The sequence below is a fragment of the Hyaena hyaena genome, unplaced genomic scaffold, assembly GCF_003009895.1.
Source record: "Hyaena hyaena isolate Hyena2069 unplaced genomic scaffold, ASM300989v1 scaffold_56, whole genome shotgun sequence".
In the NCBI taxonomy this organism is placed as follows: Eukaryota; Metazoa; Chordata; class Mammalia; order Carnivora; family Hyaenidae; genus Hyaena; species Hyaena hyaena.
The window spans coordinates 74056-88644 of NW_024080688.1; the positions used below are offsets into that span (position 1 = coordinate 74056).

Below are 14589 nucleotides of genomic sequence, written 5' to 3' on the forward strand. Positions count from 1 at the left end.
AACATTAAAAAAAAAATTAAAAAAAAAAATAGTCAAAAATGTGTTCATTCCCTGTTATGGTCAATGAAGGACAAGAGGCAAAGACATGACAGATGTTATGCTCAGGATATTTTACTCAAAATTAGGGATCTCACTGGTCTGAGAGTCTATAAAATACACCTCATGGTTTAGCCCTGGCTTATCAGTTCAGTAAATATTTGTAAATATCTAATTTATTATCTTAAGTAAATTTAAATATCTATTGTAAACATCCTCCATTATTAATGACCCTGTAGCAACCGTTCACGGGTCTTCAACTGTTTAGCAAACCTTCAAAGGCTTTGTTTGAGGGCCTTCTCATGGCAGCAAACCAGGGAAAGAATTGCTGTCTGGACCACTCAGAGACCAGAACAGTGTCCGGGGGGCTTGGTACAAGTCAAGGCAGAGTTCTCCTAAGAAGCAAACATGGGCATCTCGCTAAAGCTGGGAATTCACCCATTAGTTGTTTTCTGGTACTTTGGGAGGCACCAAAGTTTAAGTTTCTGACTCAGGGCCCCCCGCCGACTCTTCGTGAGGACAGCAGCGGTCAGCTTGACTCCCCAGGCCTGCTTCTTTCCCCACAGGAGTTTCTGAAGGAGGGGACACTGATGAAAGTGACAGGGAAAAGCAGACGCCCCCGGCACCTGTTCCTGGTAAGTACCTGGCCCCTAGTCCAGCCCCAGGACTGTTGAATTCTGTGCAGTTTTCTAGGGCCATTATTCAGAGACAACTGGGGTGGGGGGTGGGGGGGCTAGAACAGAGCTGAATATTTAGGATGAGGATCATTCTACAGAGCTGAGCTTTCCAGAGATCTGAGGGCTTAACCCTTGCCAACCACAATCCTTCCCTCATTTATGATTTGAGTGATTTTAAATGGAATGTTGCCAAAATTTAATGTTGCCGAGAAATTCTTACACTGGAAATAACTGTTCAACTGCCTTATCTAATGCATGAGAAAGCTGGGACCTAGAAGGGGGAGTTTCCTTGGCCAGATCTTCCAGCAGGTTGGTGGCAGAGGCCCAGAAGGGAACTGGGGTTGTAACCCCAGTCTGGCACTTAATCCACTGTGCACAAGACAGAGTACACTGTAACATTTCTGATGATTTACAGCCAGCATCTGGAATACCAGGGAATGTCGAGCCCTGTTGCATGGTACCATCAACCTCTGTGGCCCATTGAGCTACAAGCAGTAATTTGCCCCAATCCTATGGCCCCGAATTATTTTGCTTTTTAAGTTCTTCTACCTGCTGGGTATAATTTTCTTTGTTCTTTATTATTTTAATTTTCATTTTTTGTTACTATCAGTCAAGGCTGCCCCTAAGAGCCTCTTACACTTTGTTAGAATTGTGTGCAAAGTAATAGTAAACAGGCTGTAAGTGTCTAAGAACTCTGTTTCAGATATTTACTGAGCACCTCCTATGTGCTTGGCACTGGAAACAAAGAGATAAAAGTCTCATGCTATACGTTCAACCTTCAGTGTCTAATGTAAATACTGAGTTATGAGAATCCATGGATAGAACCTCAGGTCCATGGGAGCAGGGAGGAGAATAAAAAGATGGACAGTAGCCTCAGCAGCACTGACATCTGTTGGATGTTCACTGGTGCTGCCCCCTGTGCTAAGTATACTACCTGTTTCCTGGAGAAATGGTGCCTAGTTAGGCCCAGCAGGAAGGATAAGTAGAGTTTGTCAGGTGAAGGAAAAAAGGTTGTTTTTCAGGAACAGGAACAGCAACAGCATAAGCAAAGAATAGAGCACAAGAAGCGGGTATGTTTGGAGGACCTCTGTGGGTCTTTGCCTAGAGATGAGCCCTTCTACTCCTGAGTCCTGCCTGCAGAGGGGTCACTTGGGGGCTGAATTCTAGAAAGACACCTAGTGGTACTAAGCAGGGAAATCCTGACCCTGGACAGAAAATGTAGAATCTGCAGCTACCTGTCAGGGTTTGTGGGCCTTGATTGCTAGGTCCTGCCTGTGGCCTTGGCTCAGCCTCAGTGGGTCTGTCTGCTCTTCATAGAGTGTGAAGAGAACCCATTTCAGAGTCTTTCTCCCTCTTCTCTGTGTTAAGTCTTCTCAACCTCCCCTGAGAGCCCCTCACTCTGGCTGGTTGGTGCTGCAGTGCAAGGGGGAGATAGGCCACAGACCAGAGGAGATTAGATCCCCGAGGAAGGCGGGGGGGGGGGGGGGGGGGGGGGGGGGGGGGGGGGGGGGGGGTTGAAAGTGATCTGAGAGCCAAGTAGTGGATGGTTCAAGTTTGAGTTCCAAAAGGATCTTAAAGTCCCCACAGATGCTTCAGTTCCTTTCTTTAGGTAGCTTGTTTGCTTGTTTGTTTAACCTCTGCCTACAAACCTCTGGTTACAGGGCATTTACTGTCTACTGTTATATTCATTCATTCTATATAGCTCTGTGCTAGGCTGCATAGATGTGGCCCCTGCCCTGTTGTGGATCTCGGAGTCCAGTGGGGGAAGCTCTCCTTTGTTCCGTGTTAGTCTAAATACTTGAAATTATACCCTTGAATTTAGGCATATCTATGTGGTAACGAGCCAGAGTGAGCAGGTTAGATCCTGACCCAACATGTAGCTCCACTATGACCCTCAGACAAATCACACACATGTCTGAGCCTCGAGTTTCCCACAAGGAAAGTAGCAACACTGGGAGGTTTGGAGAGTTGAATGATGACCATAGAAGCAGCTAATTTGATAACAGTTTCCTCCTTTCCCTGTGAAAGTTGCCCCTGGACACAGGTCCTCCCTCTGCGCCAGCACAGCCCTGTGGAGAGTCGGAGCCCATGACTGTGTCCCCCCAGTCCTTTCTTCTCCGTGATGGAGAAGGGAGGTCCAGGATGGTGATGAGCAGCATGAACTCTGGAGTCAAATAAGAGCGGATTCACATCCCGTTCTGACATTTACTGGCTCTGAGGCCCATGGCTTCTGGCACTTCTCTGAGCCCCTTGCCCTTGTCTTTACCCTGGGGGAATAGCTCCTCCTGCAGTTGTGGGAAGGGAGTGAGGCAGGAGTGAGAGCAGAGGGAGCGCAGTCTTGGTCCCCCAGCCATTCCTGGTCTCGCCTCCGCCTTTGGCCAGGCTCTGCTTGTGCCTCTGACAGGGACCTTGACTGCCAGGGAAGACACAGAGTCCTGATCTTCACAAGGCTGTCCTTCCCCACACCATCCCCCTGTTTCTTTGTCCCTCTTCCCTCCCTCATGTTCCCTCCAGCATCTAGTTGGCTTCATCATGGCCTCTCCCTCACTCATCTCCTTGCTGGGCCTGGGTCTCTCTCATTCCCTCATGATTATGAGGCCATAGCTCCCATAGGCTGAACCTGGGTCCCCTTCTTTGCTCTGTCTTAGCATAGAATCTTCATAAATATCCCCTGGAGAGAGAGACGGGAAGAGGATAGACAGACAGGTTCCTGAGCCACGAAGAGCTGTGATAAACACACTTAAGAATTTTTCATCCTCATAAGTGCCAGTTTCATAAAATAATTGTAACTGGGGAACAAAGTCAGGGCCTCTGCCCACCAGTGCAATGTGCAGGGGTTCTAGTATTGCTACAGAGTGGTTCCTTCATGGCCCTAGGCTATAGGTGGGGCTTCATTATTGTGAGAGATTCCCCTTTACTCCTCCATGAGGAATTCCTCTACCTTCCTCCAAATCAGACTATAAAATACCTGCTTTGAAGAGGAAGACTGTGAACAATCAGGAGGCAGCCTGGTCCTGACTGCACACAAAACCCCAGGGTGCTACTGGCAGTTGCCATGGCAGCAGGTACCTGAGGGGTAGCCACACAAAGGCAGGGACTGCTGTGATGAGTGACACAGGCCAGTTCCCCAGGATGGGCAGGCTTGTGAGCAAAGCTCTGTGCCCAGGTTTGGTCACTATCCCATGAGGCCAGGACTCACTGTGTGGCCGTCCCCAACACACCACACCTGAACACACTGGATGCACATTCATTTACTCATCACTTACAAGCCCTGTGACCTTGAGCAGGTTGTCTGGGCTCTCTGTGCCTCAGTTTCTCCCTCTGTGAACTGAGGATGATAATAATAGTGCCTGCCTGATGAGGTTGTTGGGGGCATGAATTGAGATCAGGGTGCTTAGCCCAGCAGCTGGCACAAAGTGAGTGTCCAGTAGGACAGCAGCTCTTGTCATTAGTAGAAGGGCAGAACTGGAAGGGTCTTTGAAGGCACCTCTGATTTGGGGCTCAGCCTCCCAAACTGTTTTTGTTAATAAAGGAACACAGTCTCACGTATTTGTTAGTGGATTGTCTGTGAATCCTTTTGTTACGATGACTGAATTGAAAAGTTTTGACAGGGACTGTATGACTGGCAAAGACGTAAATATTTACTATCTAGCCCTTTATTAAAAAGTTTGCTGACCCCTGGTCTGCTACAACTCTGGTTAGAGACACTGAGGTCCAGAGAGAGGAAGGGTTTGCCTGAGCCCACCCAGCAGCTCTGTGTCCAGGCCAGGTGGCCCACACTGCTCTTGCCACGATGTTGGGACATTGGTATCTCAAGAGCTGGTGGCCGGAAGCCTCATCTGTTCCTTCCCTGAGCAGACTCTCCTCAGGGGGAGGAAATGCTAATCCGGAGTTCTTGCTCTGCTTCCGTCCCTTAGATGCCTTGTCCTGTTCAGTCTTTGCAACAGCCCCAGTCTACACGGCTCCTGCATACAGTGAACTCACGGGGGTCATTCTCTCTCACCATCAGTAATGTGGTAGGGGTGGCAATGACCCCTTCTTTGCAGGGAGGAAGCTGAGGTTCACAGAGGGAAATGGCTTGTCCACTGTCACACAGCTGCTACAGAGCAGAGTAAGGACTGACATGTCTTTTCAAACTATAAATTTAGCCAGACAGAAACACTCTCCCCTAAGGAGGTGAGAGGACTTTTACTATGTTTCTTCCAGTCTGCCCTGCACAGGGGCAAGGAGCTTCAACTGTTCATTCAACAAATATTAATTGAGTACCTACTGTGGTCACGAGGCACACCAGTGACCAGGACACATTAGCTCCTATCCTTGAAGAGCTTCCTCCCTCTTTTCCTCCCTCTCTCCCTTCCTTGACTGTCCTTCATTTATAGAGTAAAATGCATCACTCTTAAGGGTACATATCTGCCTATTGACTAATGTGTATCATTGTGTAACCACCACCTGGGTCAAGATATAGAATGTTTCTAGAAAGTTCCCATGTTCCTCCACTTCCTGTTCAGGCAACCACTGGCCTAATTTCCATCACTACAGATTAGTTTTGCCTCACCTGGAGCTCTGTATAAATGTTATGAAGCAGTGTATACTCCTCTGTGTCTGGCTTCTTCCACCTGGCATGTCTTTGAAATTCATCCATGCTGTTCTTTGTACCATCAGTTCCTTTTGGTTGCTACGTAGTACTGCACAGTACTGCATGGTTCTTTGATCCAGTCACCTGTTGAGTAGACATTTGGGTCATTTCCACTATTTGGCTATTATGAATAAAGCCTCTGTGAACATTCCTGCACGTGACTTTTTGTAGACATCTGCATTAATTTCCTCTTTTAATTTCTACCTAGGAGTGGAATTTCAGGGAAGGGGCTCACATTTTAGCTCAGAGTGGTTTTGCTCTCCTGTGGGGACTCACTGGGGAATGCAGGATGCCTCTGCTCCCCAGAGCTCAGTGGTCCTCCAGGACAGATATGCCACATGACCTTGTGGGGCCAAGACACGTCTGATGGGCTTTCCTTCTCCCCAGATGAGCGATGTGCTCCTATACACATATCCCCAGAAAGATGGGAAGTACCGGCTGAAGAACACATTGTCAGTGGCCAGCATGAAGGTAAATGCTTGGTTAAGCGCCCTGTTAGGTGGGTGGAGGGAGACTGCAGGGGAGGAAGGACAGCATCCCTGCTTCTAGGACCCCACAGACCAGTGGGAAGAGGCAGCCCTAAGGAAACAGCATTACACTGTGGGTTATAGCAGAGTTGTGCTGTAGGCAGTCTAGGGAGAGGAGAGAGGGAAGGAGGACTTCCCGGAGGAGGGAAGCTGAATCCCTTATGGTAGATAACATTTGGACAGATGGGGAAGAGAAAAGAGCATCGTAAAAAAAGGGAAATGCGTAAGGAAACACTTGGAGGGAAGAAATAAGTGGATGTTTGGCAGTTTTTAAAATTGTGGCAAAATATACATAACATAAAATATACCCATTTAACCATGTTGAAGCATACAATTTAGCAGCATTAAGTACACTCACACTGTTGTGCAGCCGTCACCACCATTCATTTCCAGAGCTTTTTTATCATCCCCAGGTGAAACTCCCCATTAAACACGAACTACCTATTCCTCCAGTCCCCAACCCCTGGCACCCACCATCCTACTTTCTGTCTCTAGGAATTTGCTCTAGATAATTCATATGAGTAGAATCATACAGTATTTGTCTTTTTGTGACTGGCCCATTTCAGCATGATGTCCTCAAGGTGCGTTCATGTTTCAGCCTGTGTCAGAATTTCCTTCCTTTTTATGGCTTAATGATATTCCATGGTACATATAGACCTTTTTTGTTTTTCCATTCATCCATGGATGGACACTTGAGTTGCTTCCACCTTTTGGCTCTTGTGAATAATGCTGCTGTGAACGTGGTATACAGGCATCTCTTTGAGACCCTGCTTTCAATCCTTTTGGGTACATACTCACTTCCCTAGGGGTGGGCGGGTGCCCACAGACCACAGAGTTGTAGTTGGCACTTCCCTCACACACACACACACACATACACACACACACACACACACACACACACACACACACACAGCCTCTACCATCAAACAAAAGCCTGCCATTTGCAGCTGAGGAGACTCAGGCTCAGAGAGGGATGGTGCCAGGACCGAGAGAAGAATCTGGTCTGTGGCTGCCCCTGCCCTGCCCCTGCCCTGAGGGGCTGCTGTTGGTTTTCCAGGTCAGTCGCCCCGTGATGGAGAAAGTGCCCTATGCCCTAAAGATCGAGACTTCCCAGTTCTGCCTCACTCTCTCTGCCAGGTATGGGGAAGTGGGTAGAGGGAGGGTCTGGGCGATAGAAACACAGGATTTTACAAGTGTTAAACTTTGGAATAACAAGCTGAATGAGTCATTTCTATTTTGGTATTATTTTGGGTCAAAGGACTTATTTTCTAGGGCCTATTCTTTAAAATATGATAACAATATCTCACGTTTATGGATTATTGATTGGGTCTTTACAGTAATGCAGGAAGTTAAGGTGAGTAAAAAATGCATCATGCACCTTAGTTCATAAAGTGGGCTGCTTTTAGGCTTTTATGTCCAGAGACTGAGAGAAAAACATAATGAGTGAGCATTCATCATTTGCCTTTCCCTGGTTTGGGGGTGTGGCCTTTCTCTCAGCAGGGTCTGTGTTTTCTCCAGGCATTCAGGCTGCCAGGGACACTGCCTCGCTCACTCTAGGCAGCAAAAGAGTTCCTCCCTCCCTCTTTCAGGGCAAGGCAGGCTCCAGCTCTCTGGGCTCAGAAACCAAGGAGGTGTAGCTCCTTCTGGGGCCACTGTGGGCACTGTGGGAGCTGGGACAGGGTTGCCAAGGGGGGGTGTCTCCCCTCGCAGCTGGTGTGGGACCCCGGGTGGGGGCAGCAGTGCCCTCTGTGTGAGGTGGTGCACATCATGTTCTCGTGCAGATGCATTTGCTCATTCAGCATTTATTAACCACTCGTTAGTGCCAGGTCCTGTGCTGAGGACACACGATTTAAACCTTGATTTGCTCGGGGGAAGCCCACATTAAGGGTGAGAGAGTTATTTACCAGTTATAATGTAGAGCAGAGTGTCAAAGACAAAGGTAGCATGCACTGGGTACCTGCTGGGTCTCAGGCACCTCCTCAGACCCCATCACCACCCTTGGATGTGGGGCTTGAGGCCTCTCCCATGCTTGGGGAGTTGAGAGGGCTCACTTGCCCATGGAGGAGGAACTGAGGCTCAAATGCAGGACTGTATGGCTCAGAGCTCTTTTCCACTACTGTCTACTGCCTGAGTGTGTACAAGAAACCTTGAAAATTCCAAGGAGTGACCACCCATCTGGGGAAGTGAAGGAAGGCTTCCTAGAGGAGGTGATGGCTAGGTAGGGTCCATGGCATCTTTTCTCCTCACCTCTAGGTGAAGTCAGGGGTCTGAGAAGGCCCAGAGTATAGGTTCTGTTTGTCCAGCTGAGAAGTATGGGGGGTGACAGGCCACGCTCAGCCCTTCAGGTGGAGCCACCTGTCTCTGCTAGGCAAGGACGCTGCCCTTTGGACGGTGGTCTCAAGGAGCCACTGTCACTGACAGGTCACCTTCCTGCTCACCCAGATACTTCATGCCAAAGCTTCCAGAGGACAGGGGGACCCATACATCTCTCTTCAGGGACATGGCATCTGGCTGTCCATCCCACCCTACCCACCCCCACCCCCTGTCTCTCCCTGCCAGGCCAAAGGGATCCCTCATCCTGGGTTTCCCAGAGCAGGCCACATACTTACACAGGGTGGGAGCGACACCTAGTGGGTCCTGGGAGAATTTCCACCACTCTGCCTTGGGGCAGCGCTCAACACTCAGGAAACCTTGAAGGGCAGGGTGCAGAATAGGGATTTGGGAAGTCATCTTGTTGGGTGAAGTGGGGGGTGGTCAGAGAAGCTATGTGGGAAAATGAGGAGGAAGGGGGAGAGAGGAGGATGTTGATATTTGCCGACTTCACCTAACCCTCGCCTCCCCATGTACACAGCCCTCAGCCCCTGTCCTTTGTCCCTCTCAAGTGTAGGACCCTCTGCAACCCCCCTTATGCCTTTGCTTCTGCACAGTGCGTTGCAATTAACAAAGTCCATCCATGTCCCACATATCAATTCTTCCCCAAACAGCGCTAGGAGTTAGAGGGATAGTGTTGACAGTGCCGTTTACAGGTAAAGAAGCAGGCCCGGAGGACAGCTAGTGTATCCTGGCCGCCCTGCTAGTCAGTGGAGGTGCTGAGTATGACCATAGGCTGATCTGGCAGGGGCCAGTGCTTGGTGGTATTCACACTGTCAGGCACAGCCAGGGGAAAGGTGGGGGGGAGTTGATCCACACAGAGAAACTGAGGCAGAGCTGCCGTGTACACCTGCATGCCTTGTTCACGCCAGCTTGTGCCCATAGCTCCTGTGCTGAGCGAGACGAATGGCACAGCTGTCTGAGCAGAGCCCTCCCTGAGGATTACAAGGCCCAGGCCCTGGCTGCCTTTCACCACAGCGTGGAGGTGAGTGGATGGCCCTGAAGCCCAGCTGATGCCAGCCTCCCAGCCCTGGGTTTCCCTGGGCACCCGTACACCCAGGAGGACTCTCAGCTCCTTCCATCAGGCTCCTCCTTCTCCCTCCCCTCCCACCACACTCCCGCATTGCGAGGCAGTCACTGTGCAGCCCAAACACAGCACTTCCTGTTGGCTGTTTCTGACCCAAGGCTAGTATCTTGGAGGCTGCCTTGGGGTAGAGAGGGGTGTAGAATTAGAATCCACCCCACACATATACACCCTGTACAGGAAAGAGGGCACTCATGTAGCCATCTCCTGACCACACTGCTCACCTGATTTCTTTGTTCCAGATACGGGAAAGGCTGGGGGTCAGCTTGGGGGAGAGGCCCCCCACCCTGGTGCCTGTCACACATGTTATGATGTGCATGAACTGTGGCTGTGACTTCTCCCTCACCCTGAGGCGTCATCACTGCCACGCCTGTGGCAAGGTGAGTCACCTCATCTGGGTGAGTGTGTACATACGGTCATGTGGGGTGGGATGTCAGGAACATCCAGCAGCTACTGACTGTCAGGCCCAGAGAAGGGTGTTTTCACACCAATCCTGTGGGGTAGAGATTGTTAATGCCCGTTTTACTGATAGTCTCAAGCCACGACTCCAAATATCATTCCACTATACCACAATGCTCCCAAAAGAAAACCATAGCACACGTGGTTATTGTCCCTGGAGAAAAAGTATCAAGTCCTGGTTAAGGGTTTAGTTTATCAGAAAAACTGATAAACACTTGCACAGAAACTCTATGCTTCTGCGATAGAAAGCATGAGGACCTGACTCAGTTCTGTGCTCAGAACATGGGGTCCCTGGAGAGGTAGGGGGTGCTGGCAGAGGGGAGGGCATGCTGGCCCTCTGCACAGGCAGAGGGTGAGAACCATTCCAATGTGTCCCTGTCCGGGCCTGCAGATTGTGTGCCGGAACTGTTCGAGAAACAAGTACCCCTTGAAGTACCTCAAGGACCGGATGGCCAAGGTCTGTGATGGCTGCTATGGGGAGCTGAAGAAGAGGGGCGGGGATGTCCCAGGCATGATGAGAGGTAACCTGGGGACCACCATCACCGTTCTTCCAGGTGGCCCACGTGGCTTCCGGCCGGCCCGTGGTTGGTGCCTGAAACTACTTTCCTGGGGAGGCTCAGAATAAAAGCAGCCCTGGAGGAAGAAATAGGGGTTTAAAACATACCTGGGGCACCATTTCCCAAAATACTGGTCCCACAGGAAATCAGTGGGCACTGCCAGAGGAGGTGCTCTGCGGGCAGCTAAGCTTGGGAGATGCTGGGCCAGTGCATCTCCGTGAAGGGGACAGTAGGCGTGGTGCCTCATGGTTACTTTGCCATGGCGGACCTCTTTTTGAAAATGTCCTATAGGCCTGTGTTCTCTGGGACCTTTTCAGGATAAGGATTGTAAGATGGGTAACAGAGGAGTTGTGGATCAGGGAAGCTCTGAGGGCTCTGTGATTGATAAAGGAACCCAAGGAAGCTGAGCTGGCCCTTGAGAGACTGCTCAGGGTACAGGCTTTGCCCACGCAGTCAGGCCAGAGGGACAGCAAGTGTATCCTGGGCCCAAAACCAAAGATTTCTCCTCCCTGGAGCCCCCGAGGCCATCACAGAGGACAGCCCAGGTGAAGAAAGGATAGCCAGCACACAGGAAAACCCTTCCTTCTTGGCTCCCATGGCCTTTGTGTCAGTAGATAGAGTGCCTGTCCTTCTGGTCACACCTGACCTCCATCATGAGGCTGATCCCCATTTCAGGAGGGACCAGGAGCTCTAATTTTACAGGAATTGGCATTCCAAATCAAGATGCGTGCCTGTCGGCACCGATCCTCACCTCCCTTCCCCTGTGGCTTGTCTTGGTTACAGAGCGGCCCGTGAGCATGAGCTTTCCCCTGTCCTCCCCCCGCTTCTCGAGCAGTGCCTTTTCGTCCGTCTTCCACAGCATCAACCCCTCGACCTTCAGGAAGCAGAAGAAAGTTCCTTCAGCCCTGACCGAGGTAAGGCTGCCTGTGTGGGAGGCAAGGGATTTAGAAGGTTCGTGGCCTTCCTCAGACAGGCTCAGAACCCGCCCCAGGCTGACTGAACTTTACAGGACAAAAAGAATCCCGAACTGATCCCGAATTGAGACACTCTAGCTACAAGAAGTGACTCACCACTAACAGGGCCTGTCTCCTGGGCGTGACTGAGAACATGCCTGCTTGGTGGCAGAAGGCAGGACCCAAAATGGTTGTGGATGGTGCTAGAAGCCTTCCCTATCCCTCTCTCCCCTTCTTCCCTCCAAGTCTCTCTTTTTTTCTCTTTACTTTCTTTCCTGTCCCATAGCCTGGACCAGGTCAGGTCCCCAGCAGTGGTGCACAGATCACTGGGGCTCTTCTGACTAAAACAGCTACAGTCCTGGCTTCGCCCTCCCCAGCAAGCCCTCTGAACTATGCTGCCCCTCAGCCTGCAGGTCCCAAAGGGCCTCAGGTGCTGAGCCTCCTTGGAGGGTGTGGGACTCTGTGCAGGAAGCCTCGGCATTGGTTAAACTCAAGTCCCTCCCATAAGGAGGGCCAGATTCTATGTTTATATTCTGATCACAACCACAAATGTGTGTCCATGAATATACCAGCTGTCAAAAGAGTATGATCAGCTGTTTCCATGTTTTTGCATTAATATTCATTATTGAGTAGCATATGGCAAGGGTTTTAAAAAGTGTTAGGGTCTGAAATATTTAACGAGGTACCGTTCTATTCATTACCTTAATTCCTTTGCATATTAAAAATCTTGGGAATAACACATACATGGTAAAAACAATTTTTCAAAACAACACACAGGAATACCTGATGGAACATAAGTTTTTCTCTCCCTCCCTGAACTTCTCCAGTCCCACCACCCCCAGAAGTAACCACCATCAAGTTTTTTTATGGATCCTTCCAGAAATTTTAATGCATATACATAATAAAAGATGTACATTCATAGATCCTCTTTTTTTACCCAAAATATAACAAATTGTACTGAATCTTCTGTACATTTTTCACACTTCATTTCTCTTACTGTCATTCCACATTTGCTGACACATACAGATCTCACACATTTTACATTGTGTGGTTGTAAATCATCCCTTTCCACTGATTAGAAAAGATCACCTCTCACTCCTGCTGTGGTGGCTCACAGAACCGGAGTGTTCCATGGGCACAGAGTTTGAGAACCACTGCTCTTAGCCTTCCAGAGTCCAGCAGCTCTGATGCTGGTGCCGGAGCCTGCCCCTCCACTGCCCTGCCTCCTTCCCCCCTGGAACTCCATCCCAGCAGCAAGTCCCGCTCCCCAGGAGAATGTCTGCAGAAATGCTGCCTCCCAAGCATCTGCCAGAAAGGGAGGTCGCAGAATAAGTTTCCCCTGACATGCTCTATCCACTCGGCCTTTCTCACTCTGTGAGCTGCCCCAGCAGGGCAGGTGTGGGGAGAGAAAGCCCGTGTCTGGTTCTAAGAGTCCTGGAACCTGTGGTGGAGATGGGCTCCTTTCCTGGTACTTCTCAAAACAGCCCAGGCTGGTGGTGGCCTCCTTTCCCCTCAGTAAAGTTCATCGGCCTTCAGAGTATTTGCCAAGAGATCCAAGTGCTTACCTTCTCTTCAACTAAGTAGGGATTTAACCTTTGATAGATACCTCCATTCTTCCAGGACTCTTGTTTCCCCATCTGTAAAACGGGAAAGTCAGATTAAATTATTTCCAAATCTGGCCTTCTTTCTTCAATAGTAAGGTTCGTATGTATGAGCAGTTCCTCTAGGTCAGGCACTACAACTGTCAGGCACCTGTCTTGTGTCATTTAATCCCACTTTTAATTGTAGGGAAACTGAGACTTAGAAGAATTAATTGCCTACATTGCCTATCAAATAACTGGGAGAACCTGGCCTGGAACCCCAGATTGGTTTACCCTACACCTGTGTTCTAAACCTCCACACAAAGACTGTGCAACAGACAAGTACTACTTCTAATAATGAGAGTTAACATCCCCATTAGGCAGGTTATAAAATGTTTTAAGTAAACCAAGAGGATCCATCCTTAAGATGGATAAGAGATATAAAAGTATAAGAATCAGTTTTTTTGAACATGTCTGTGTGGGTCTTTTTCAAGTTTTTCTTTTAAATTCCAGTTAACATACAGCATAATGTTAGTTTCAGGTTTACAATATAGCAATATAGTGATTCAACACTTAGCATACAACACCTGAGGCTCATTATGGACAAATGCCCTTCTAATCTCCATCACCCATCTCCTCTATACCCCTACCCACGTCCCTTCCAGTAACCATCAGTTTGTTCTATGTAGTTGAGAGTCTATTTCTGGGTTTATCTCTTTTTTTTTACCTTTGCTCATTTGTTTTGTTTCTTAAATTCCACATATGAGTGAAATCATATGGTATTTGTCTTTCTCTGACTTATTTCACTTAGGATAATACTCTCAAGCTCCATCTATGTTGTTGCAAATGGCAAGATTTTCATTCTTTTTCATGGCTGGGTAATATTCCATTTTATGTGTATACCACTTTTTTATCCATTTGTCTAGTGTAATTGCTAGATGCTGGGATAGTTCTGTTTTTAACTTTTTGAGGAACCCGCATTGTTTTTCAGAGTGGCTGCACCAGTTTGCATTCCCACCAACAGTGCACAAGGGTTCCCCTTTCTGCACATCCTTGCCAACACCTGTTGTTACTTGTGTTGTTGATTTTAGCTATTCTGACAGGTGTGTGATGATAGCTCATTATAGTTTTGTTTTGCATTTCCCTGATGGTAAGTGATGATGAACATCTTTTCAGACGTTTGTTGGCCACATGTATGTCTTTTTTGGAGAAATGTCTGTTCACGTTTTCTGCCCATTTTTAATTGGATTATTTGTTTTTTGGGTGTTGGTTTTTATAAATTCTTTATATATTTTGAATACCCTTTATTGCATATGTCATTTGAAATATCTTCTCCCATTCAGTAGGCTGTATTTTAGTTTTGTTGATTGTTTCCTTTGCTGTGCAGAAGCTTTTTATTTTGATGTAATTCCAATACTTTATTTTTGCTGTTGTTTCCCTTGCCTCAGGAGACATATCTAGAAAGAAGTTACTATGGCCAATGTCAAAGAAATTATTGCCTATGTTCTCCTCTAGGATTTTGATGGTTTCCTGTCTCACATTTCAGTCTTTTATCCATTTTGAATTATTTTTGTGTGTGGTGTAAGAAAGTGGTCTAGTTTCATTCTTTTGCATGTCGCCATCCAGTTTTCCCAACACTATTTGCTGACAGAAAAAGTCTTTATCCTATTGGATATTCTTTCCTGCTTTGTCAAAGATTAATTGACCATA

At 48.4% G+C, this 14589-nt stretch overlaps 1 protein-coding gene across 1 annotated transcript in view; it reads left to right on the forward strand.

Moving 5' to 3' along the window:
• Positions 1 to 14589, forward strand: part of FGD5 (FYVE, RhoGEF and PH domain containing 5) — a gene marked incomplete at its 5' end in the record, with an annotated part of 70002 nt that overhangs the window by 46765 nt on the left and 8648 nt on the right. The window contains 7 exons of the mRNA XM_039231298.1: positions 603 to 671; positions 5737 to 5820; positions 6934 to 7013; positions 9132 to 9231; positions 9573 to 9710; positions 10181 to 10310; positions 11130 to 11260. Of these exons, the coding sequence (XP_039087229.1) occupies positions 603 to 671; positions 5737 to 5820; positions 6934 to 7013; positions 9132 to 9231; positions 9573 to 9710; positions 10181 to 10310; positions 11130 to 11260 (732 nt within the window). The remainder of the gene's footprint in view (positions 1 to 602; positions 672 to 5736; positions 5821 to 6933; positions 7014 to 9131; positions 9232 to 9572; positions 9711 to 10180; positions 10311 to 11129; positions 11261 to 14589) is intronic.